Raw genomic sequence first — 27083 nt, 5'->3', positions numbered from 1 at the left:
AACATCTTGAAGTTCAAGTTTGTTGTTACCTTGCAGACAGGTCACAAATGCAGACTCTATGTCGGTCATGATGCAGTTCCTAACCGTTAGTTGAACTGTACAGCAGACAGAGGTGGTACCATTGACGTAGAAGCTGAGCTAACAGGTGCGATGAAACAGAACTTTCTTCTTCAAGTACAAGTTTACTGTTTCCTTGCAGACAGACCAATGCTGACTCGATAACTGACTTGATACAGTTCCGTACGGTTGGAGAGAACAACAGATGCCAGACAGGATACGCCGTGCCGTTGACGTAGAAGATAAAGTTTGCAGGTGTTCTGAGTCAAGACGTATCCAGTAGTTCGTCGTCAAGTCCAAGTTTATTGTTTCCTTGCAGACCGGTACATAAACCAATGCCGACTTGATGACTGTCATTTGATGCAGCTCCTAACCTTACGGTTGGACTGTAGAGGACAAAGAGGACTGTAGAGGACCTTCTTTTGTAGAGTCCACGTTTATTGTTTGAGGACCTTCAGGATCTTCATCTTCAAGTCCAAGTTCACTGTTTCCTTGCAGACAGGTACACCAGCGCCGACTCTATGACTGACTTGATGCAGTTCCGCACGGTTGGAGAGAACAGCAGATACCAGACGGGATACGCCGTCCCGTTGACGTAGAAGATGAGTTTGCAGGTGCGCTGGGACAAGACGTTGTCCAGACGTTCCTCCACGCCCACCAGGTCCTGGAACGTCAGCACGATGATCGGCACCGTGAAGATGATGTAGATCACTACCATGGCGATGCTGGGGAGGTCAAGGGTCAAAGTTAGCAACAAGTGCAATCAGACTTCACCGCCTTACCAATACTACATTGCGACACTAACAGTCCAAGAAGTAAGGGTCAAATTTAGTCAATAAAGGGGCAACCTGAGATGGCAGACTTCACCTCCTTACCGATACTGCATTGTGATCCTAACCCTATCCCTGAGTACTTTTACCATCATGTTGGTCGAAACGAAGGGTAAAAATTTTTAATTCTGTTCCCACTGAGCCACGTAGGGCCCCGAACGTGTACAAAATCGTAACTTACCAAGAAGGACCCCCTTTTTCCAAATACCAGTATTAATAAACTGATGAATATTAAAAATCGACAAGCAAACAAACAAACAAACAAATAGACTTGTTTCTAGCGGCCACCCGAGGGCATCCGGCCCAGTCTGTCCTTCTTCCTGCGGGAGTACGTCAACAAACAAACAAACAAACAAACAAACCTGTTCCTGGCGGCCATCTGATCAGTGGGTGTCCTGCCCAGCCTGTCCTTCTTCCTGCGAGAGTAGGTCCGCGCCAGCGTCAGAGCGGCGTCGCGATGATTCGCGCTCGGGTTCTCCAACTTGTTCTCGACCTGACCATAAAAAGACATGGATCATTTTTCTGCACGGCGGACGATATAAACTTACAGGCACCTTTGATCTACTGACAGGTGGTTGGTGTTATTTTGCACAAAGACGTAATTCAAAAGTGAAATGAAAGACCAAAAGGAAATGTGACACTAGCATCAGTTTTATGATATGTTTCTGTGTTGGATTAAACATGGACTTGAGAGGGGACGGACGATACCATCTTCCTGACACCTTTGAACTACTCCTGGCGTCATGTTTCTCAAACAAAAACACAACAAAACGTTCATGAACTAGTCATGAGCATGATATTCATATTTTGACACTAGCATCAGCGCTTTCCTTGTGCGTCGGATCAAAAGAGGAATTTCACAATAACGCTTTATTGAGTTTCGTCATTCACAAAAACTGTGCGTAACCTCATTTGGAAAGACAAATAAATAAACAAATAAACAAAGAACAAACCTGTTGCAGAACCTGTTGCTTGACGGGGCGTGACATCCGATACTTGTATGACGTCATGGTGCCTGAAATGTCGCTGGTCTCCATGTCGTCAGAAACGGACGGGAGAGATCCCTGCGTAAAAACACAAATATGGTGTGAGATCTTCAAATTTGCAATTGTTTCAATTGTTTATTATGTAATCACACGTTGGTTGCTGATCATGACTTGGTATATCCGAGTCGATTTATAGACCAACTACCTGTTTGTAGCCTCGATCCTTGCCGGCTTATTTTTGAATATGTTTCTGTACAACATGATGCATTATGTCCTTTGGAGGGGGAGATACTGTGCATTACAAAACTGGAACTAGCTTATTGTACAGTAGAAGCCAATTGATTACACAACCGATGACCGCACACTTACGGGCTCCCAACATCCCAAACCGGTGCGGTCCAGTTGGATAACTTCGCATTATTGCCCCACCCGGATAATTGTACGGAATACACTGGTAAATTTGGTGTGCAATTAAACAGCTTCTACTGTACCATAACCACAGCCCTCCTGCCTGTGTGGACCGCCGATTCTTACAGACGATAGCAGAGAAGTTGACTTTGCTGCCCGTTGCGGACTGGAAGTAGCTCCTTATTCAAGACTGGATCTTATAAGCTAAGACATGTACATCCTCCCTACCTGTGTGAACTGCCGATACTTGCAGACGATAGCAGAGAAGTTGACGTTGACGTTGCTGCCCCTTGCGGAGTGGCACTAGCTCCTTATTCAAGACTGAAACTAGCTTGTCTCATAACGACACCCTTCCCTTACCTGTGTGGATCTCCGATCCTTGCAGACGATAGCGGAGAAGTTGACGTTGCTCTCCGGCGCTGCCGCGGGCCGCTCTGCCGGATCCGTGCCCGCCCAGGCAATAACGCGCTGGGTAAGCTGCTATAAGCGAGATTTAATCATGCTAGTTCTCCCCTACCTGTGTGGATCTCCGGTCCTTGCAGACGATGGCGGAGAAGTTGACGTTGCTCTCCGGCACTGCCGCCGGCCGCTCTGCCGGATCCGTGCCCGCCCAGGCGATGACGTGCTGGGTCCGGTAGAACGGCAGGTCGTTGTGCGGCAGGCGGTTCTCTAGCACAACCATCTCGTGCACAGAGGCGACAGGGGAGTGTTTTACAGACGCTTGGCGGGTCCCGTTAGCTGGCTCTAACGGGTTCACCTGGAGATCGAGAAAATATCAACATTTGAATAAAGAGAATCTTTCTTGCTTTATTTCTACCGACGCTTCGGTAACTGCTTCACATTGTACTGCAGCCATAGGTGTCGCTGCTTATAAAATGTGGTCACAAACGTTAAGTATTCACATACGTACTGTGAGCGACACCTATGCTGCGGTACAATGTGCCCCGAGGAATGTCCCAAAGCAAATAAAAGATAGTTACCTGGTTGATCTTGGTCCTGCTGTACTTGAGGGGCTTGGCTTTCTTGAAGACGTTGATGTAGGCGTAGACGATGACGAGGAATCCCGATAGGCATAGCGTGACGAGGAGCACGCACACCGTGAACAGGGTGGAGTTCTTCTGCGTGGGACCGGGCCGGATGCGCAGGACCTGGACAGGGTGCAGAACCAAGCTGCCAGAGTCTGTACGAACAACTATGTCTAGTGTTACAAAAATGAAAACAAACTTGAACAGGATTTCACTTGAAGACAGAAAATACATGATGTAAAAATCGTGATATAGGTATTGTTATATATACCAACCAATGGGCATCTAAACCAGCTCAGACAAGAACAAGAATGCTATGATTCTAAGCACCAAGTTTTCAGCCACACAAACACACACACAACATACACACACACCACACACCACACACACACAAACACATTACCGAAAACATAACTTTCTAGCGAAGGTAAGAATGAGACAACAGAATTTCCAAGACAAAAGAAACAGCACCCAAAGGTACAGACCTTGCTGAACGGACAGGCCAGCAGTCTGTCGGTATCTTTGGCATCCCGCGCGGTGATGATCGTACTGAACAGCAACGCCACCAGCCAGCCTGCACTGATGCACACGGCCGCTAGGGTCTTCTTGTACCGCACGCTGAACTGCGTGTCGTGTAGCGTTTTGATGCGGTACACGGCGATGGAGATGAAGCTGAACCAGTACTCGATGCCGCAGAGCGAGTCCAAGAACAGGACTGTATCACAGACATTGTCCGGCAGGGGGCGCTCCGGGTCGAGCACGCTGGGCAGCTGCATGGCCATGGACACACAGAGCACGACGCTGGTGACGCAGATGTTCATAAGGAGAGCGTTGGGCGGAGTTCGTAGGCTCGGCGTCAGGGCTAAGGTGCCCCCGAGGAGAAGATTGAAGATCATCGAGAAGATGAGGAGAGAGATCATGGCCGCGGACGACACGGCAACCTCGTGCGATGTCACAGGGACGCTGACAAACCCGGCCGCGACAGTCGTTTGGTTCGTCAGCATCCCGGCTAGCATCGGGTCGGCTGTCGTGGTCGTTACGGCGCCGAGGCCACCCACCGCCGAGGAGAGGTTGTACACCAGCCCGGTGATTATGTCAGACACGTTTACCGAGTCTGGCATTACGTCCGTAAGCGTGGGTGAAGCGGAGAGAAGAGAAGGATCCGTCGGTAAGCTCGCGTTATCTCCAAGAGACGGTGTCGCCGTCTCTAGCGTGTTCAGCACCGCGTCGAAACTCGCTGTCGGTAGGGTGAAGTCCAGAAACGTTGTGTTGGGATCCATCTTGGTGTGACGTCAGTAATGACGTCAATCAGATCCTGCGTACGTCCGTCAAAACTCAGGAATGCAGAAGAAAAACGTACAAATGCAGCACTCTGACAGACATGTATCCGCTCTTCTTATTGGTTGAACCGCGCTTTTGATTGACAACTAAATCAGAAGTCTGTCTGTGGTTAGGAAAGGGATTTGGTCGTCGTTGGACGAATGACCTTTAGAGAAGACCTTTCAGCAACAGCACTTGATGTCCCGCGATGTCCATATTTGGGTGGTTACGTCACGTTCGCCTCCATACAGCGTCTTCCAACAAAGCCCCTGTAGGGAAGGCACAAAGGTCAGACTGAAGATCGTTGATGAAGGTTAGACATTCAGGTAATAAGATACGCCAAAAAATAGTTACTCATGCAACTGGATATAGTTTTGGAAACGGTCAGACGTTTCGGATAGAATCCACTATCCTTCGTCAGTGACACTGAAGTGATTAGGAAGAAACAGGTCTTTTATACTATGAATGAAGATAAATGCAGATGTCCAATAGGAAACGTTGTAAGACAATTCAGACTGAAGACAATTTGGATTCCAAAGAAAACATAGGTAAGGCAAAGTCAAGCTGAAGACAATTTGGATTTCAAAGGATAGCAAGGCTAAGACACAGTGAATGAAAATGAGATATTTTTACCTATTCAAAACAAACTACATCAGAGAGGTATATGTTTATCAAGATAGTGCCAGTGTGCCAGGACACCCACTTCAAAATAATATCTACAGGTAGACTTGAGTCAAAAAAGTACTAGTGTAAATATTCTGCAATGGTTTCTTTGAATTGTGCATATTTTGTTGTATATACATAGTGGTCCGTTAAGCACCAAAGGTCAAGCCGGATGTATCATATACTCAAGATTATTTCTACGCATTCATCACAAACCACATCAGAGAGGTACACGTTTATGAAGGTTGGACATTCAGTTCAAAATAACATCGACAGACAAGTTAACCTGTTCGGCAAGTTCGGCAAACTTTCTAGGATCGTAGGACATCTTTTCGATATTTTCTCTCTTTCTGATGGTGAAATCAAATATTTACTACTTTTTGGTATTTCCCTTTGCAACTACTCCACAAACTGTTTGATTATGTCTTCAACTCAGAACTTCATTGTGCAAACTGGCCGTTTTTAACCATTTTTTTTTCGTGTCCTACCAAAATTTCCGGGGGAAAGGGTACTAGGACTTGCGCTTCTACCAGTCAATATACTAGTATACCATCTGTACAGATTTATTGCATCTTGTCAATCAAATGTTATTCTTATTTTTCTTTTAATAGCGGTACCGATGTAAGTTGTCTTAACTTGAGTGGTCCTCCACTTGTCTGTTATTTTGCCTTTATGTGTTTGTTCAATAAAAAAAAAGTTAACCTGCAAACGTTTTGAGTGACATCCATCAGATTCTTCAGCGTCACTATCATAAACTGGACAAACACGTTAAGATAACACGAGTGTAGTTTTAGCTATACTTGTTGGCTAGACTTATCAACAAAACGTTCAGAGAGTTTAAAAGCTATCATTATACGTTTATAAATCCTAGACATCCAGGTAAACAATATTCAAACACAATTCAATCTCTTCAACTGGATAAAAAAATGGATACAAAACGGCGACTTACGTGAAACGTCCGGAAGTAAATCTTCGTTTGTATTTAGTTGTGGAGATTGCAATATACAATAATCGTACTACGTACTAGTATACTGGTAGTGAATAGATGTCGCAAGGTGGGAGAAGAGTAGTCTCTACCAGACTCCGGATCGCTGGAAAAATCGTAGAAATGGAACAAATCAGAGGAGTAAGCCGGCCAAAGGAATGTAACCGGCCAGGGAACAGCACGCGATCGTCGGAGTCTGTGGAATCCCGGTGTCTTGTTTGATGTCCACTAATCGCTATCCAATAGGTGCGAAGTGGCTAAATAACCATTTTATTGCTTTCCTACTCGCCCGTGACGGTCCAAGCGGGGCGAGCCTGTCACATGTGACCTTCCTCTAAAATTGTAGCGAGCTGTTCCCTGGCCGGTTATATTCCTCTCTATTTGTTCCATTTCTACAATTTTCCAGCGATCCGGAGTCTGGTAGAGACTAGGAGAAGAGTACAGCTATATCTACAGGCAGATGACACATATCGGTTAAGTGAAAATTTCCAGTATACACTATGAATTTCCAGGAATAGAAAATAATTTTTATTCTGACGGCATTTTGGCTCATTCCTTCTCGTGTGAAGGGGATATAAGGTCCATTTAGAATTACGACCCGAATGCCCCGAACGTGGCACGAATTTTGCAAACGCTTCGTTCCGACTGGATCTGATTGGTTCCTGCTAATTCGGTTTCAGTGTGAAGGCCCTATAAGCGAGAAATTTGATTAGCCTTCAATTTCTTGTTGCGATTTAATATGCCTATTCAAGAGCCTGCTAATCGTGTGGTGGGAGAGAGTTCTAAACAAATCAACGTTGCTTAGCAACGGGTGTAGGCGATCCTTAAAGCGATTCCGCCCTCTAAATACCAGATGACGTTCCTGTGCTTTGATGTTGAGTGTGTATCGAATAACATACATACATAGTACAGCCGGTTTAGACCGGTCAGGTACAATACGTAACAATAGCCTGGGTACCATCCGGGTAGTAGTTTGCTCCTATATGTTCATTTCCTAAATAACTTCTGACATATATCATCTCGCTAGTAGTATAGAATTATACTCAATCTGATGTATGCTATACATGTAGTTCCCTTTATTACCTACCGTAGATTCCACTAGTAATGTAGTATTAGACTGTAACTTTTGTTGTATATACATTGCCATACATTGTCACTGATGCAATTGTTGCGAAATAAACCATCTATCTATCTATCTATCTATCTATCTATCTATCTATCTATCTATCTATCTATCTATCTATCTATCTATCTATCTATCTATCTATCTATCTATCTATGTTCGCTTCTGGAACAGCAGAGAAGCGACTGTGTATAGTGTTTAATGACCGTCAGAGCTAGAAGTGACTGTGTAAAGTATATAATGAACGCCGGATTAGTATATACAGTATAGAATTAACTTTCCGGATGATACCCAGGTTAACAATACGTAGTACTGTTACAGTAACAGTTTCTCCAGTATGATCTGTCATGCATGGCAGACATTAAAGCAGTCACTGACTGTCTCTTTCTATCATTGTCTTTAACGTTATGTACGATCGACCAACTCTGCACCTTCCTTCTGGCAACTATTCAAACAGTCTCCCTGCAGGCTAGGTATTGAATAAATGTTGAATAAATGTTTCAGATTTTAGCTAACAAGAACACCGAGCGAAGAAAACCTTACTAAGTATCACATCCCTTGATATAGCATTTATCCAATATGGTTGCTTAGTTTAAATGCTTTTTTGATGCTCGGGCACTAGCGGGTTCTTAATCGTATAATGTCAAGAAGTGTGCAGTTTTTACTTCCTGAAATTTATATCTATCGGAAAATAAAACTCTATTGTGGAGTTTACCATCTCCTTTAAAAGGCAATTTGATTACGCTTTTTACATTTATGAAGGTTAGTTCAGTTCAGGTCATGAAGGTTAGACATTCAGGTAAATATTCAAATCCAATTCAATCTCTACAACTGGAATGCCACCAGAATGAAAATTATTTGCTATGCCTGGCAATTCGTAGTGTATTCTAGAAATTCACTGCATTCCAGATATTTGTTCCCGTTCTTTTGGCTGGCCCGAAAGGTTTGACATGCTAAAAACTTTCCAGGTGCATTTGAAGTGGAGAAATATCGAACAACATTCAACGTGGATTCCAAGTGTATTTAAACTATTCTAACTGCAACATGACCGCATTCTACGGCATTCCAACATTATTCGAAACATTCTTATCTCATTCGATGGAAAACCGAAGCGGCAAACCACTTCGAATCCTGCCAGAATGTGGCCAAAAGAATATCTGGAATACAGTGAGAATTTCTAGAATACACTACGGATTTCCAGGAATAGCATAGTATTCTTATTTTGGCGGCATTTTGGCTCATTCCTTCTCGTGTGAAGGGGATATAAGGTCCATTTGGAATTCCCACTCGGAATGGCCCCCAATGTGGCACGAATTTTGCAAATACTTCATTCCGGCTGTTTCTGCTTGATTCCTGCTAATTCGGTTTCAATGTGAAGGCCCTATTACTAGTACAGTAGAAGCTAGTTAATTGCACAACGGATTAACGCACACTTCTGCACGGAATCCCAACATCCCAAACCTAGTCGGACCATCTATACAACTTCGCATTATTGCACCAGCCGGATAATTGCACGAAATCCACTGGCAAATAGGCCGTGCAATTAAACGGCTTCTACTGTATTAGCCAGCGTAGTTATATTCCAGTGGAAGGCGGTTATCACGTTACCTGTATACCCCGTTTCTGTAGACGTAGTAATGCGCACAGATTTAAAACGTGACACCTTAATTTTCATTCCGCACCAGTCCATCAAATTACCGGGAACTCAGCTGCGGCGCAGCGGCAATTAGGAGACGCTAACAGCAGGCCGGGTAAAGCAATGCTGTGTTTTCGGGTACTACTTTAAAAAATCATATTATGGTCGGCAGCTCAGTTTTGTTAGGAAAGGAAAGTGATCTCGATCCAGTTTAAGCTCACCGAAGAGCTAGTCTTCCACTGGTCATGACAGAGAGTACAAGCGCTATGTACAGTATTTACAGGTTCATTGTATTTGGAAATTCCCCCTAGCTCTTCTCGACAAGCATAATGAGCAGTGGACCACTGTTTCCCGTCCTATATATATATATATATAACACCCCCGTCACTTGTAGCGAAAATCGATCGGACGGCGAGTCCGCGAGCTCTAAATTACGAGGAGGTATGACCCTGACGGGAAGGGGGGAACTCTGCCATTTCTTCGTCGGCATCAGGGTCATGCCTCCTCGTAATTTAGAGCTCGCAGACTCGTCGTCCGATCGATTTTCGCTACATTTGACGGAGGTATTATGACTGCAGTCCTTTCCAGTAGCGTGCATGTCGGGTGAGTGACACAGTTAGAATTAAACTCGCGGCGTCTAGTTCGAGAGACAGGCCGGCTAACCACTGGACTGACTGCGCACGCTCCCGTGCTAGGGTCGGTAACCAGAAACGTAATATCTCATTCCCTCTGCCCCACCTGTAACATGACGCCTGACGTTTACTACGTTACGCGAGAAATAATCTCCTCCTGACAGTCTCCATGGAGATACTAGTGATGTTTGTTCAACACTAAGTACGAGAATAGCCGGGGATAGACTAAATAAGCTTTTGTACGTAAAAACTCCCCAACAGAAATGCTTTTTTATGTAACAGTACTGCCATACTATGTTGCTTTCACTCTAAGCTTGTAATGCATAAATGCTAGCAAATTTCCTTGCTGTTCCTACTACATGGTATTTTCTTTTGCAGCAAGAGATTCCTAGCCCTTCCCCTTAAACGTATTTGTGGCACCTCCTCGAACACGGGACCTCCATTTTACGTCCCTTCCGAAAGACAGGTGCAGCCCCAACCCAGATGCTCTACCCAGGATTGAACCAGGGTCTCCCAGTTAAAACATTATAGGAAGCAGAAGCCTAGTCTCTACCAGACTCCGGTAGGTCGCGTACTGTTCCCTGGCCGGCTACACTCCTCTGACCGGCTTACTTCTCTATTTGTTCCATTACTACGGTTTTTCCAGCGGCCCGGAGTCTGGTAGAGACTAGCAGAAGCCTACTCACAACGTTTTACAGATAATTAGGTCCAGGTTCAGGTCCGGACCTGGACCTTATCCTCTGAACCTGTAACGTACCTGTACCTGAATTTTCGGTACCTGTACCCACCCCTACTACCAGCTATGCAGTTGACCTTGAAAAAAAATCTTTAAATAAACCATGATTATTCCTTTACGCCCGTTTGAGTTGTCCTATTCAAACGTTTTCTAAACAAATGCGTTTGCAGATCAAAATCCTTCGCCTGCGGCAGTCCTCAAGGCAACCTGGTTATTTAAGAGAAATCTTTTTTTTTTGCATATTCTTGCCCACATGGGCTATAAATGCAGTGATTGTATAACATGGTATACTAAAGACTAGATACTATTACAAGCGAACAGTTGGATACAAAATATCTGGAGCTATGCTATCACTGAAACTATTGTTTATATGCCTCTTCCCTCTTCTTAAGGTACTAAGGTTGGCTAAATTGGCATTTTGACCTTCCATTGTTTTCTCATTAATGAATTGAGAAATAATGGAGCCGTAACAAATATTGATAGATGGGCATGACAGAATTCTTCATTTTATTTTTTGGGCCATATTGATGACGTCATCAGGTTTTATTGCCCCTAATATTATTTTTTCAATGACAAAATACAGCACTTTGGTACATACCACTGCAATGAAACTATCTTTTTCATGTGCATAATGATGAAAGCTACAAACCCACGGTTAGCCAACCTGAATACAAGTGTATACGAACTCACATATTATCAATTCACCATCTTCTTTATCTCGGCAAAGCTCGTTTGTAGCGCACTAAATCTAAACACGATTCCAGTCCAGCCGAAAGCCTACAAAGCTCGTTTGTAGCGCAGTACATCTAAACACGACTCCAGTCCAGCCCTAAGCTTACAAAGCTCGTTTGTAGCGCAGTACATCTAAACACGACTCCAGTCCAGCCCTAAGCATACAAAGCTCGTTTGTAGCGTAGTACATCTAAACACGACTCCAGTCCAGCCCTAAGCGTACAAAGATCGGTTGATTACTACCTTTGAAGTTTGCTGTCATGACTGGTGCGTCGTCGTGACTACGGAGATATTTTGTGCCAAATTGCGCCCCTGTGTACCTATGTTTCCCCACTTAAGTAATGCAACGAAATTTATATTTTTAATGAATTTAGATAAACCTTTTATTGCAAAGAATATCTGTTCGTGCATTTTGGTTGATCACGGCCTTTGAAGTTTGTTATCACGACTTGTGGCGTCGTCGTGACTACGGAGATATTTTGTGCCAAACTGTGTCACTGTGTACCTTTGTTTCCCTAGTTCATACACTTCAATACATGGAACCTTATATTCCTAATTAATTTAGATAAACCTTTGATTGTTAAGAATATTTGTTCCTACATTTCCAGTATAACAAAGAAGCGAGAAGAAGTCGAATGCACTTGCCTGACTTGGTAGAATAGGATTCTTGTGTCATATATTGTTTATATTTCATGTATCTGTTAATTGTTGCTTTGTTGCGACCCATACTTAACCCAGTGGTATGTATGTACAATAAAGGTGTTCATTCATTAATTACCACGATATTCGATGCTCCTTCTGTAGTCGGTAACAGGTCGCTTAACCACAATGGCAGCTTGCTAACGTCATGTCGCCAAAAAGACTTTTTACATATAAATGAATTTACGCGTTCGAAAAGCTCAGTTGATTATTTTACAGCCTTTGATGTTTGCTATCACGATTGGTGGCGTCGTCGTGACGACTGGGATGTTTTGTGCCAAATTGTGTCGTGTTTTTTTCATTAGGAGCATCAGATATTTGATGTTCCTACTGTAGCGTACATCCTCTAGGCACGACTGAAAGGATCTAATTGTTTGTTTCGATTTTGTACATCGTTTCGGCTAACGTCATATTTCCAAACCGGGGGCCGGGCTAGACTGTTTTTTTTTTTTCAAAATAGAAATTTATACGTGAAATATGCTCAAATAATGATCAAGATTATTGTCTTTACGTCTTGTGTAGTTTGGTGTCAAAATTTTATACAAAATTTTCCGGTCCCGAAAGCTGCCCGACCGGGTCCGGTTTGGAAATGTGACATAGGCCTTATCAAGATTCAAGCATTACTATGAAAAATTGTTTGTTTTTGTACATCGTGTAACAAGATTGTCGTTGAAAACTCTTATTTACCTGAGCCGAAAAACGTCACTTGGACTACAAAATAGATGTTTTTCTTTCGTTTTACATAACGCGCAGCGCCGACACCGAGTCGGCTTTTTTCTCAAAGCTCCACACAATTGATTATGCAAACCCGAATCAATTAATTTTGTTCCTCACTAAGCACAAAGGTAAGCTTCAACTTAAAACGAAACTCTGTGCTAGGACGGAAAAGTTCCAACTTTATATTTCTTTATAACCACAAAAACCAAACTCCTACTTAAAAAGAAACTGAGAAATCAAACAGTAACCGGGGCTGGGAGGAATCATCTTTCATGTTCTGAAGACGTTTGTTAGAATTACTGATACAGTATTACTGCTTCAAGCCTTTGATATCTAGTTAGGCCACAGGTGGTCAGAGCTAATACAATGTCCCTCAGGGTACCGTTAAAAGACTCCGTACGTTAAAATCGGGTTTCTTACTGGACGCCAAGAATCTAACGGCGAATTTTCCGGTATTTGGCCAAAACGACATTTGACCTCTCAACTGCCAGAGCGGAAACCCCTGTGCCCGGACAAAAAATTTCCAACTTTATATTTCTTGATAACCACAAAAACTAAGCATCAACTTAAAAAGAGACTGAAAAACCAAACATTAACCTGGGGATAAGACAGAATCATGTTTCGTTCACAGCAGACGTTTGTTTGAACTACTGATACTTTATTCTTGTTTCAAGCCTTTGATATAAGTTTGGGCCGCAGGTGGTCAAAGCTAACGCAGTGGTCCTCAGGGTACTGTTAAAAGACTCCGTGCGTTAAAAGCGGGTCTCTTAAAGGTGGTATCTCACTGCACTTGGGGCACCGGTGCGGCACTGCGGGGTCCTTTCACTGCAGCACTGTTTTATTATATTCGCCGATGTTTTATATTGCGATATTGCGTAATACGTAAACATATGACTTAGAAGACAACAAAGTACACAAAACGGAAGAAAAAAATTCGTACTTTACCTCTGAAATTCGTTGAGTAATCTTCGAACCCCACAGTGCCGCACCGGTGTCCCAAGTGCAGTGAGATACCATCTTTATTGGGTTTCTTCCGGGGTTACTGGCTTTGCAGTGTTAAGGTGGACTGTCACTGAACTTGCGGCACCGGTGCGGCACTGTGGGGTTCGTAAATGACTCAACGACTATCAGAGATAAGGAACGAATTTTCTTCCATTTTATGTATTTTGTTGTCTCCTAAGTCATCCTTTTACGTATTACGAAATATCTAAATTATTAAAAATCGCGAAAATAACAAAACAGTGCCACAGTGAAAGAACCCCGCAGTGCCGCACCGGTGCCCCAAGTGCAGTGAGATACCACCTTTAGTCAAGCCGTGTGCTGTTTGAAGAAGCGACTTGTATGAGATGCACGTATTCCTCGATCGAGACATGAGTGACCTTTATGATAGGTGGCGGGAAGGAGAGGGACCGAAATAGACGCGTCCACTGGAGACTCAAGTGGTTTTCCTGGAAGTCCTTCTCCAAGAGATGAAGGTCGGAAGGACGTTCTGGACCGTTTCTTGGAAAAAGAGTTCTTCAGGATCGCTGGTTCGCGATTTTCAACCTTGGCTAGGGTCTCTAGTGCTGGTGAAGGGAGTTTACCGTGGAAGGGACCATCGAAAAACGTTGGAAACGTTGAGAATCACGAACAGGCGCCCCCCCCCCCCCCAATAAAATAATAGCCAGCCCCGCTCGAAGACTGTAGCTGTGCAAACACATCTCAAGCTACATTTTAACATTACTAGAAAACGAAGAGCGGTTTTAGAACCCATGTTTTAGATTAGTCTTATAAACTACTAGTATCTCAATATCATCATGTGTATTTTGTATCGATATGCCTGTACTTAGCCCGATAGGGCATGGATATGCAACAAAGGCCTTTATCCTTGATACCACTGTTTCTTAAACGTGTCAGTCTGATGTTGAATGGTGGAATTATGTTATTTACTAGACATTGGATGCGTAACGTAACTTGAACAGTTTAAAACAGCCGCCATATTTGTAAATTTATGTGTTACAGATCACTGTAGTCAAAATACAGGATATACTAGAATTGTTTTCCACAACAAGTTTGTACTTACTTTGCTTACGTTTTGATGTCTATCAGACACCTTCCTCAGAGTTTCTGACTGGAGTTCTGCTTCTCACCGCTATCATCGAAACGTAAGCCAAGTAATTACCTACACAGGGCTCGAAATACTGGGTGCATGTGCACCCAGATGCACTCAAAATTGGAACTGTGCACCCAATTTTTTTCAGTGGGTGCACAGGATGCACCCAAATATTTTCTTAGGTTTATGTATGGAAAGATATCAAGTATGCTAGTATACATCATATTCTTGACATCTAAGTGTTAGAAAGATAATAAAAATGTCTGTCATGTTACTTGTTTCAGAATTTGAAAGCTTGTAACTAAGTTTTATTATTAGGATTTTCTGAAATTCTACTTAAATTCGAGTGGTGCACCCAAAACATTTTGGTGCACCCAATTTCTTAAGCTGGGTGCACCAGTGCACCTAATCCCAAAAATGAATTTCGAGCCCTGCTACAGGATGTGGAAAAGACTTCTCCAATATCCTATATTCTACCAACCTGCTGAAATTATTGTCGGTAGTCAAAATACACTTCTCTAACGAAAACCCTTCACCTTCTCTGCTGTAACTGAAGAATAAATTCAGCACAATAGCGTGGAATCACGTGGAATCTATCCACCCAACCCATGGCATCCTTAATTTGGTATATTGTATAAAACACAATGGTGGCAAAAGGAAGGGGAATGAAGTGCTGTGCAATGAAAATGATCTCTTTCAAATTCAGACAAGCCTTGCAAATTCAGAAATCGTTATTGAAATATTGGACGGCCTTCACGTCATGTCATGTAAAGCCCCGGTCACAAGAATCGTACGACGTCCTTGCGATGGCATATTACGCCTATCGCACGATGATCACAGTGGATCGCAGCTAAATCGTAAGCAAAATCAGCCATCGCAGAGCATCGCAGAGCATCGGATGATGTTCAAAATGTTCAAAATTTTTCCAGCGTCGTACGATTTTTCACTTGTGTCTCTTCTGTATAGCCGTCTGACCGTTTTTGTGCTTCTTTAACCAACAAAATGTGGACATAGCTGTTGAATACCTTCCTATAATATCTTTAACTGTAAAAATAAATTAAAAAAGACCATGATAACAAGAGTATTACAAGCAAAAGTTCAAATCAAGCGTGAGTACTGGTATGGTTATCTCGGCCTGCTTGCCGGCTCTACGTGTCAGGCTCTTTCGAATATTGTATCATGATATGCTATCAACAAAAAGATGCCATCATACAAAAATCATATCATAAGCATTATATCATATATATTTCCGACTCATAGAGCCTGCCTTTATGTTTGAGTTGTCCCCATGGTTATTACGATTATGGTAAACTGACCCAAGACCGACGAGAGCTGAGATTTGATCTAATTATCAACTCACGTGCATGAAGCGATCAAACAATTGTCTGCATCACCTGTGCGGGGCGCGCTGTTCTCTGGTTGCGATTGTGGCAGTTGCGACTGATATATTTTCCCTTTTCGTCAATATCGACAATATCAGGGAAAACTGAAACCATCACAACATGCTAAAAATTCATAAATCTAAAACCTCATCAGTAGACAAAAATTGCCGTAATGAAGTCTGCTTTGGGGGCAAATAAAATCTTACGACGATAGCGAAATTTTGAACATGTTCAAAATCCATTTCAGTCCTATTTTCGTCATAGGAGGCTCCCCGATTTACTATGATTTACCTGCGATTGACGCAAATACGCTCTAATGACCTCATCGTACGATGCACTACGATCCTTGTGACCACGGCTTCATATATTTAAACCATTGCTTCCGATTCTTCCCCGACTTACGACGTACTGCGCTTATGCCGCGCATAAAACCTCCATCGCAGTCAATCGTACGATTCTTGTGACCGGGGCTTAATGGACCATGGATCCTCACTACACTAAACTTGTCTGCCCCCGCGCGTGCAAAATTTCATAAAACCGTCTAACCTGATAATAACGCCCGGTACATTTCATAAGAGCTATATCGTATCGCATATGAGCATGAACATGTTAGCTATCATTCAATTCAGTACCTGCGCAGCAAATCGTAGAAAGAAGCAAACTACACTACTCCTGTCACCCCCTACTATCATTAAACATACGTCTTTACATATCAACTTCAACTGCCATTCTCTGTAAATTTTATACATTTTTTAATCACATTGTTGTTTTATCAAATCACATCTAATTAATTTTTAATAAAAGCAAACCTTTGACAAAAAGTAAGCTAACCACCAGTGTGGGCTACTTTCATAAAAAAACGGTCTTAAGATATTAACGTCAACTGTCATTATCTATATATTTCTCAAGTGCTTTTAATCACATTTTGTTTTATCAAATCACATCTAAGTAATTTCCAATAAAGGTACGGCAAGCCTTTATAAAGAACTAAGCTAACCTACCCGTGTGGGCCCCACTTTCATAAAAAATGCCTTACATATGAACGTTAATTGTCATTGTCTATATATTTCATAAATGTGGCTTAATCACATTGTTGTTGTATCAAATCAATCTAAGTCATTTTTGGCAAACCCTCAAAAAGATCTAAGCTACGTACCCTACCCATGTTAGCCCCCTACTTTCATCAAAGAAGCGTCTTTACACATTATCTTTAACTGTCATTATATATTTCATCAATGTTGCTTAATCACATTGTTGTTGTTTTATAAAGTCACACCTAACCTAAGTCATTTCTATTAACGGTATGGTAGTCCTTTAAAGAGAAATATGGTAACCTACTTGCGTGAGCCCCACTTTCATAAAGAATACGCCTTTACATATTAACTTGAACTGTCATACTCTATATATTTAATAAATGTTGCTTAATCATATTGTTTTGGTATCAAGTCACATCTAAGTCATTCTTAATAACGGTACGGTGGACCGTTGAATAACTAAGCTAACTACCCGTGTGCCCCCCCCCCCACCAATTTCATAAAACATCTGCACAAATCAACATCACCTGTCATTCTCTGTACTCTGTGTAAACTTCTGTGTGCATAAATGCTGTTTAATACAGTTACATTTTGGGACATGTACATGTAAGCTAATATTTATCCATGTGTAATCAAGAGTGAGAATATTATGAAACATCTAAGTTCCCCTCCCCCATCAACTCACTTCTGGACGTTAATTACGGACATACTAATGACGATTACCCGATGCCTTGTACGTGTCACAGATGTTGTTTAACAAAGGTTTTGTACTTAGGTAACACCCGTGTATGGAATATCAGCTTCGTGTGAAATATTAGTATATTTCACACATATTGTACCGTGTATGGAATATCAGCTTCGTGTGAAATATTAGTATATTTCACACATATTGTACCGTGTATGGAATATCAGCTTCGTGTGAAATATTAGTATATTTCAAACATATTGTATCGTGTATGAAATATCAGCTTATATTGCGCGTCCGCTATCATAATAAGATACAACCTCACAGTGTTGAGTTTGTAGTAACAAGGACAAACGGGGCGGCATATACTATAGTCAAATATTAACATAAAATACTCCATATGAAAGGAAGGCATAGACCTGTGAATCAGCGCATGTTTAGTTGGAACTTGGGTCATTAAGTAAACATTTGTCTGTTCCGACATAGTTAAAATGTAACGGTGCTGTGGCGTGGTACGTAGCGTGACTGGGAAAGTCACTGACCGCACGTGTTGAAAATGCACGTTTTGCAGGGGATAACAACGACTAGGGGTGGGTACAAAACCATTTTTTTCTTGACCAGTTCAGAAAAAAAACGGGCCTGAAAATAAGGTGGGCCGGATGTTGGACCGATTCGAAAATGAACAGATTATACACATTTCTCACGCGGCGGCCATGATAGATCTAAAACGAGTTCAATGTGGCAAACAAAAGGCTGTCCATCATAATTAGCAGTTCGACCAATGGTAGCCTGCCAATTAGGAAATCGACCAATAAGTGAATGGCTGCAAATTCGTTAAAAATTTGCATTATTATGTTTTTATTTTGCATCTCTTAATGGACTATGGGGTCAGTCTACACTACTCTAAATTGCTACATTTTTCGGTGCACAACACTTCTTGTAATATTTATTATTCTATCTTATATCATGAAAATTTGTGTGGTTTTGGGGAAAACTAAATGGGACCTGATTTTAGAAATAAGTTTTGTCTGTTTGCCTCATTGACCTCTTTTTGGATCTATCATGGCCGCCGCGTGAGAAAGGTGTATACAGGCTGGCGTTCACGTGTATTGGGACTTACAGATCGAAGAAAATAGCAAGAGCGAAGTAGAAGAGAATTGATTGTCATTTTACCAAGCGTATACGGTCAAACTTGGTCTAAAACAGAGGCAGTTGGTGTTGTTTACATTAAGATGGAATTTGTAAACGCCAATCTACGTCGGATACTCAAAACATAATTCTTTGTAGCAAAATTATCAGAGTCTCGCGTTGACAACGCGTAACAACCCACCACACCTTTAAAAAAAGATAAGGTGCATGTCCCGGTGAGAAAGGGTATGCCACCCCATTACTGCCGCTTAGGTCACATTTCCACGGCCGGGATTTTTAAAGAAACAAAAAAAAAAGACATATACCTAGAAATATGTACATATCATGTATGTCTTTTATATTTTGTTTTTTTGTATTTTGATGTCTTTTCCTCCCGATAGCCGCTTGGCTGGGCCCCGGTTTGGAAATGTGACCTGAGTCCTAGCCTGGTATCCAGCCGTAATACAGTCTTTTCTCTCCTCTTCGCAATTACAAAGAGGAGAGAAGAGACTCGGGAGCTATATTACGGCTGGATACCAGGCTACTAAGCCCAAGGGGCGGTATAACCCCAACAGTGCTGTAAGTAATACACCGTCTGACTCGACTACAGCACTGCGCAAGCTTAAGTGTTGTGTAAGAAGCTCACATCTGGTTTTTATTTCTGTCTGCGTGTAAAACTGCGGTCATCTGGGGACAATGGGGTAGTCTGGGGACAAGGCTTAGGGGGGGGGGTACAAGGAATCAGATGTAGTAACAAGAGACGCAGTTTGGTTGGTTGTGGTCTGTACGCTGCCGCATACGGACCACCTGGCCATTGATATGCAGTCAAATTTGTACAAGTGACATACATACATACATTATCCTTTATTTCAACTCACATAAGGACAACTTGCTCATTTATACACAGTCAAACCTGTCCTAGTGCCCACCTCTACATAAGGTCATTTCAAGGTGTGACCCGAAGGACACTCCAAGGTTATGGGGTTACATTGTAACTGTTAAAGCATCTCTTCGCCCTAGGTCAGAAACATCATGATTGAGACCAGCTCACTAAGTCTGTACATGTGTAACACAAACTCTGCTGTCCAGGGCTGTAACTGGCCCCTTGTGGGCTGCTATAAGCGAGATTTAATCAGGCTAACTAAGAGTGAGGACCCAATAGGCGAAGGGGTTACGAAGTATAAATATCTCAAATGGCTCAACACACCAATTCTGTGTGTACTCTATACATATATTGTCATACTCTTATTGAGTGTAGCATTATTTTAATACACAGTCGACCATTTCTACCTCGTTTATCATCATTATTCATAAGGCGGAAATGAGTCTTCTATTTCACTTAACCCGTGAATTTCCCCCTCCCACGTGGAACGCGTGCGACGCAATGTGATGGCGTGTGGCGGGATTTCCTTCGCGTGTGACGTTAGATGCAAAACCTTATAATTCTCACACTACTTTCGGAGCCAAGAGAATAGGAAAAATTGGCCTTACCGGGTGAAAACTCGCTGTTTTTTTAAAGAGGTTCCCAGTATTCACCCTGTTTCTGCTTTGGTCAATTTTCCAATCCGGTGTCTGATCTGGCTGTTTACCGAAACGAAAAACACAGTTTTGTTTTAAGAAACATCTCGCGCTCATAACTAAAGATGTTAACGTTTTACGTGTTTTGTTTTCCTCTATATCCTAATTTTCACTCCCACATTATAAACACATTCCACGGTTTATGAAATGTGACCTACGCAAAAGTCAATCAGCGGTGGCAGTAAGGCCAAGGGCGCCATTCTCAAGCACGAACGCAGTGATTTACCTGTCATCTTGAATTTCTTTATAAATTCAAATGGAAAGACAATGATTTTTCTTTTGAAAGAGTGACACGGATTTTTTTTCCTGTGAGGGACGGGAGTGGACTTTTTTTTTCCATTCAACCCTGTAACGACTGGCCCTTCCTAGCTAAATATCGTATTTAAAGCCTCTTCTAATACTAAAAAAAATCCGTAAAGGCTATAGCTGAAAACTTTCTTCCATAAAGTTTCTTGGGTAGGAGGCGAGGTCTCTGCCTGACACTACGAGGCTCCCCCGGGTCGCTGGAAAATAGTATAGTAGAAATCCGCCAAATAGACAAACCAGAGGAGTTACCTAGCCTAAATAGGGGATTTGTGATAAATAACTATTCTGCTGTGTTGTCTGTCTATTCGGTCGATTTCTGCTGTTTTCGAGCGACATAGGTAGTATAGATACTAGTAGTAAAGGCTACCATAGACCTAGCCTCTTTCACTCAATAAACTCTATTAAAGAAATGGTATCTATAGCCTCTACGGATTTCTTTGCGAGTTGGAAGAGGCTTTAAAGCCCATGTACGATACTTAGCGACCCAGTACAAGAAGTGTATTGCATTCAGAGCAAAAAAATACAAAAAGGCCCAGAGAGCCTGCTCATGGAGGCTACTATTTTTTTTTACTGTTTTCCAGCCACCTGTGGAGCTTGGCAGAGGCAAGGTTTTCTGGTATGGCCTTTTCAATTATTACCGACCTTCACACGTCAGAGGAGTTAGCTAGACTAAATAGCAGTTTTTGGACAAGCCAACTCTTCTGGTGTGTTCCACATCTGTCTTTTTGGCAAATGTCTGCTGTTATCCAGTTAGGCTTAGGTTACATTTCAAAACCTGGGCCCGGCCAGGATGTTTTAAGAAAACAAAATATCAAAATTGAGTATACCTAGAAATATACATAAATCATGCCCATGAATGTTATTTTGACATTTTGTGTATTCTTATTTATTCTTGTATTATTGTTTCTGCTCCCAAAAGCTGCCCGCCCGGGCCCCGGTTTGGAAATGTGACCTAAGCCTTACCTGTGGAGCCTGGCAGAGTTTTCTGGTATGGTCTTTATAATTATTACCGACCTTCACACGTCAGAGGAGTTACCCAGCCTGAATACATGTGTAGCAGTTTTCGGTGCGTTCTGGTGTGTTTACTGTCTATTTGGCCAATTCCAGCAACCTGTGGAGCCTGGTAGAGGCTGTAACCACCTGTGCAAGGAGCCTGGCTAGTTTTCTGGTATGGTCTTTATAACTACAGCCGACCTTCACACGTCAGGGGGGTTATACAGCCTATAAAATAGCAGTCTTAGGATAAATAACTCTTCTGGTGTGTTATCTTCCATTTTTGTGGTCAATTTCTTCAATTTTTCAGCCACATGTGGAACCTGGTAGAGGCTATAGGATTCTGGTACGGCCTTTATAATTACCCTAGACCTACACACGTCGGAGGAGTTATATATATTTGCCAGCCTAAATAGCACTTTTTAGACGAATAACTATTCTGGTGTGTTTTCCGTCTCCTGGCCCAATTTCTGCTGTTTTCTAGCCACCTGTGGAGCCTGGTAGAGGCTATAGTTTTCTGGTATGGCTTTTATAATTACCCCCGACCTCCATCTGTCCACACGGACACCGCTAGATGTGTCCCATCTGGCGCTCAGCTCTTCATGTATTTATTCACTCTCCTCACAAAAACACACGTAACGTTAACGCACCGCCTTCATATACAGACTCCCTTGCTTCACACAGACGCAGTTTTCCCCGATGATTTCCCCAGCCGGTGGTTTGATGTATTATTTTTGTGCGCTCGCTTGGGAAAATCTGAGTGGAATTAGCTTCAAGATTTGGCTGAGAAATGGTTTAAAGGACGTCCATGATGAAATAAATGTGGAAGAGATAGACTGAAGGAAACCGTTTTCACTGTACGTCTCGAATGGGAACCAGTAGGAAAATCAAGCCGTTTAGCGTTAAACCCACGGTTCCTACGTGAAGCAATTACCATACAAATAGGACCGGTTACCTGAAATCTCGGCCCGCACAAGCCCGACCCCTCCCCAACGCCCTGTCGTGGTTATCCCTGCGGTGTCCAGTCGCTGTGTGCCCCGAGGACCGCTGTCCACCGCCCCGTGGCCCTGCTAGAACGGTCCCAGCTCGGCTCGGCTGAAGGATCCCCCTTCTCTGGGCCCAGTCGCACCGCCTACGCTACGCACGGCCCCATAGGTGCAGCACTAAACTGCCGGGTGATGTTTCATTCGGCACAGCTCCGCGGGTCGTAAGGTGTCCCTACGTCATCACGGGGAGGTTTCATGGCACACGGGAGTGATTTGCAGACGCGAATATCGAGGTTACCGCAGAAGCGCGGGAATAAACGGGTTATTTTCCTCTGCTTATCGCCCAAAACACCTGTCAATCACATTCCATTCCCGCCATTTGAACCCATGAAATTTGAAACGGTGGCTTACATTATGACTTCGGTTGCGGTTTACCATTGTGGTACTGGTGTAGATTAGTGCAGAATTATCATTAGCTACATGTGATGAACTTAATGTAATAATCCATACAAAGCCATTAAATCCGTTCTGTAAGCCGCTTACGGTTCGGGGACCGTCTCAAAACTTCGCACGTTTTCTTCAAAGGAACTCGCAACGTTTCATGTTTTAAACATTTGTGATGTTCTTCTTCAAACAGGTGTGCTCAGACATTGATGATGTAATGGTGTACAGTGCACAAATACTGCTGACGTGGCTATTATCGGCATATGAAACAGCAGGAAATGTATAGTAGCAACGCCATTGTCTTTATGGTTCACCGATTAAATACATTAAAAGGCAAAGGTGTCTAGTGAATAGTGCTATAGCAATCACATGAAATTCTAAATGTTCTACTGTATTTGATTTTGATTTGATTTATTCGACCGTATAGAAAGAAATTCTGACAGGGCTACCCAACTAGCCGGAGAATTTGTAACACGCGTGCGTTTGTATACTTAGCTATCGTTTTGCAGTTACAGTGCATTTTGATGGATAACTTTCTCACGCGGCGGCCATGATAGATCTAAAACGAGTTCAATGAGGCAAACAAAAGACTGTCCATCATAATAAGTAGTTCAACCAATGATAACATGGAAATTATAAAATTGACCAATAAGAGAATGGCTGCATACCCGTCAAACATTTGCATTATTATGTTTTTATCTTGCATCTCTTAATTAAGGGACTATGGGATCAGTATGCGAGTCAAAATTGCTACATATTTCGCCGCATAACGTTAGTTATAATGTTTATCATTTGTTCTTATATTGTGAAAATTTGTGTGATCTGGGGAAAAACTAAATGGGAGCTGATTTAAGAAATAAGTTTTGTCTGTTTGCCTCATTGACCTCGTCTTCAATCTATCATGGCCGCCGCGTGAGAAAGGTGTATTAGATAGGCATACATGGATGTAATGTTTATTGATAAGAACGAATAAAGATAGGGATAATGTGTTACTAGTGGAAGATTATACTGGAAAGAAGTAGGACTAACAACAAGAAAAAAATCTATATTTGTTGTGAAACAAAAAGGAAAAGACTTCGTACTAAACGGTGATTCACATTACAAATGGGACTTTAATAATAATCTTTATTACATATTCATGCCCGAGGGCTAAATGCACAAAGGGACCACATATGGTCTTATGGATGCAGAGGAAAAAAGAAACTAGACTTCTACAATGATTTTAAACTAGTCTAAATGGAAAAGGAACTAAGACACTACATGTATGTGTTACAATCTCTAATGGCTGCTTCTAACATGTTCTTCTCTCTTTTTGAAACACATGGAGACATAAAAAGACACCAAGACAACACTGTAAAAGACCCGAAGGCTGAAAGTTCTCCATGTTCATGTGTGATTAATTATTCTCCAAGCAGATGCTTTGGTCGTCTAGAGTCAACATTGGGTAGTATTTGCCGTAAGAAAAAAGCGACCAGGATATACAAGAAAACAAAACACGTAGATCGTAAAATCTATTAGTCATGACCTCAATTTCTGCATTTTTCTTGATACAAAAGTGTATTTTTGTTTTGTTTTGTTTCGTCGAACAGCCCGGTCGATCCAGGGTCAGAAATGTAACATATGCGTAAGGAGGCTAGTTGTTGAAGGGTAGGTGACCCCTGGAGCGCGTGACATTTGTCATGTCATCACGCTTTGCCTCGAAACACATGTGGTGCAAGCACGAGCGCCTCTTGCGACACTTTAGTGAACTGCAGCACAGAAAACAAGTGATCTGGAAATGATACTGATTTACATCGCGAGTGTGAGCAAATAAAACTCACATGACCAGAAAATCGGACACATTATATCAAATCTCGACGACCGAGTGCCTAGGTTGGCACAAACGAGGTCAAGAGAGGTCACGGGTTAGATTCCTGGCATTCCTACGTTGTGCCCTTGGGAAAAGGGCACTTCACACGACCTTCTTCACTTCACCCAGGTGTAAAAATGGGTACCTAAAATATTGGGCAGGCTAAAGCACGGGCGGTAAGCCAAGGAATTGTTTTTCGGATCGCCCGTGTTGAACTTGTTTGTTTGTTTGTTTGAACCTTTGTTTATTCATGAAAGCTCAAATCGGCCTGCAGACCGCTTTTCACTGAGGTTATGGGGGAAGAGGCAAGGGTCACACAACTCATATAACAGAGATACAGTTTAGATGGATGTTCCGAGTGTGACCATAAATGAAGTACATGTACTCGGGACCACCCGAGCGGGTGCCGAACGTCGGCGAGTTCCAAGCGAAGGCACCCTAAGGCCTTAACCCTTATCTTTTCATTACCTATGTCTTCAAACAGAAGAAGGGTATTTGTTTGTTTTTCTTGCCCTTCTCGATTGTTACCATAGCTTTAAGTTGTGATCTGCTTTCCTGATAATTTGTAGAAACAAGAAAAACAACAAAGTCGGCTGCATGACGACCTTTAACATACCCAAACAATAGAGCTCTTACCAGCGACTATTACGAGTCCGGTTCTGACGTCAGGTAATGTTTTCCTACACCAGCCGCGGGTATTCACACGTCACACTTTGAAGCCAAAGGGTGGCAAACAGATTGACAAAGTTTGCGCAATCAGCTATGAGCAGGTACCGGTGTGGCGTCGCGAGCGTTCGGCTCGGAATCTATAATATGTCCCGAGTTCGATGCCCACCGTACCCCCGACGTTGCGCCTTTGGGAAAGGCACTTAACATGACCTTCCTCACTTCAACCAGGTGTAAAAATGGGTATCTGAGTTCGGTCGGGGAGGTAAAAGAAAGACTTCTTTTACCTTCTGTCTGTACTTGAGTGCAGTACCAAATTGTTCTCGTCTGTCCAAAGCAAAATAGAAATAGTTTTGTGCTTCAGCGTGCGCCAGGTTCTATCTTCTCCACAGTACCTGTCACACGCAGGTGTTAGCTTAGCTACGCCACGTGTGGAACGCACAGGTGAGAAACAGACTCACCTGAGTGACGTCATAAGGGAGTTCCCAGTCCAAGCGTCAATGACCCGAGACGAGGCCAAACTGTAATCTCCAAGCAGATCTACCGGGGACAGGCAGTATCCAAGAGACTAAACTATAACCACTATGAAAATTCTTATTGGGTTATTGGGTGGGCAGACTACTCTCTCTTGGCAGCCAGGGGCTGAATTGCAATTAGCTTACAATAGGCGGGGCTAAATCGCAATTGTCTGCCATTCTGCGCCACTCAGGTGACTGGGAGTTCCCACTATCCCCCCAGGTGCGGGCATAGGACTTTAACACCTTTCCGCACCGACCCATCACAAGGCCACATAACACCTTTTCCGCACCGACCCATCACAAGGCCACATAACACCTTTTCCGCACCGACCCATCACAAGGCCACATAACACCTTTCCGCACCGACCCATCACAAGGCCACATAACACCTTTCCGCACCGACCCATCACAAGGACACATAACACTCTCCGCACCGACCCATCACAAGGCCACATAACACCTTTCCGCACCGACCCATCACAAGGCCACATAACACCTTTCCGCACCGACCCATCACAAGGCCACATAACACCTTTCCGCAACGACCCATCACAAGGCCACATAACACTCTCCGCTGTTGTCTGTAAACAGGATATCTGCATGACGATGAGACCTAATCTCCAAGCAGATCCTACGGTGGCATAATATAGTATCAAAAGCTGGCAGAGGAGGAAAGCCGGCCTAGGGGTGTGTCTTGCTACCGTAGGCAAATGTACATCTCTTGGTTGACTACACTCCTTGCAATTGGCCAATTTGGTACTATTTTATGCCATCGTAGGATCTGCCAGGAGATTAGATTAGCTGAGATTAGCTCCCCGTGCTGTTGTCTGTAAACAAAAGATCTGCATGGGCATGAGACCAAGACGTCACCGA

General features: G+C 42.9%; 1 protein-coding gene across 1 annotated transcript; it reads right to left on the bottom strand.

Annotated features, from left to right (window-relative positions):
* Positions 1-250: 250 nt before the first annotated feature.
* Positions 251-23027, bottom strand: LOC118424865. The gene is made up of 7 exons (XM_035833672.1): positions 22703-23027; positions 3792-4895; positions 3262-3429; positions 2799-3038; positions 1841-1951; positions 1250-1380; positions 251-782 (listed from the first exon to the last, which is right to left on the bottom strand). The coding sequence occupies exons 2-7, from the start codon at positions 4584-4586 to the stop codon at positions 539-541; spliced, it is 1689 nt and encodes a 562-aa protein (XP_035689565.1). The 5' UTR covers positions 4587-4895; positions 22703-23027; the 3' UTR covers positions 251-538.
* Between the last annotated feature and the right edge of the window lie 4056 nt (positions 23028-27083).

This window comes from Branchiostoma floridae, chromosome 10 (assembly GCF_000003815.2).
Source record: "Branchiostoma floridae strain S238N-H82 chromosome 10, Bfl_VNyyK, whole genome shotgun sequence".
Lineage (NCBI taxonomy): Eukaryota > Metazoa > Chordata > Leptocardii > Amphioxiformes > Branchiostomatidae > Branchiostoma > Branchiostoma floridae.
The sequence above is the reverse complement of the archived record's forward strand: the minus strand, read 5'-3'. Positions and strand labels throughout refer to the sequence as shown.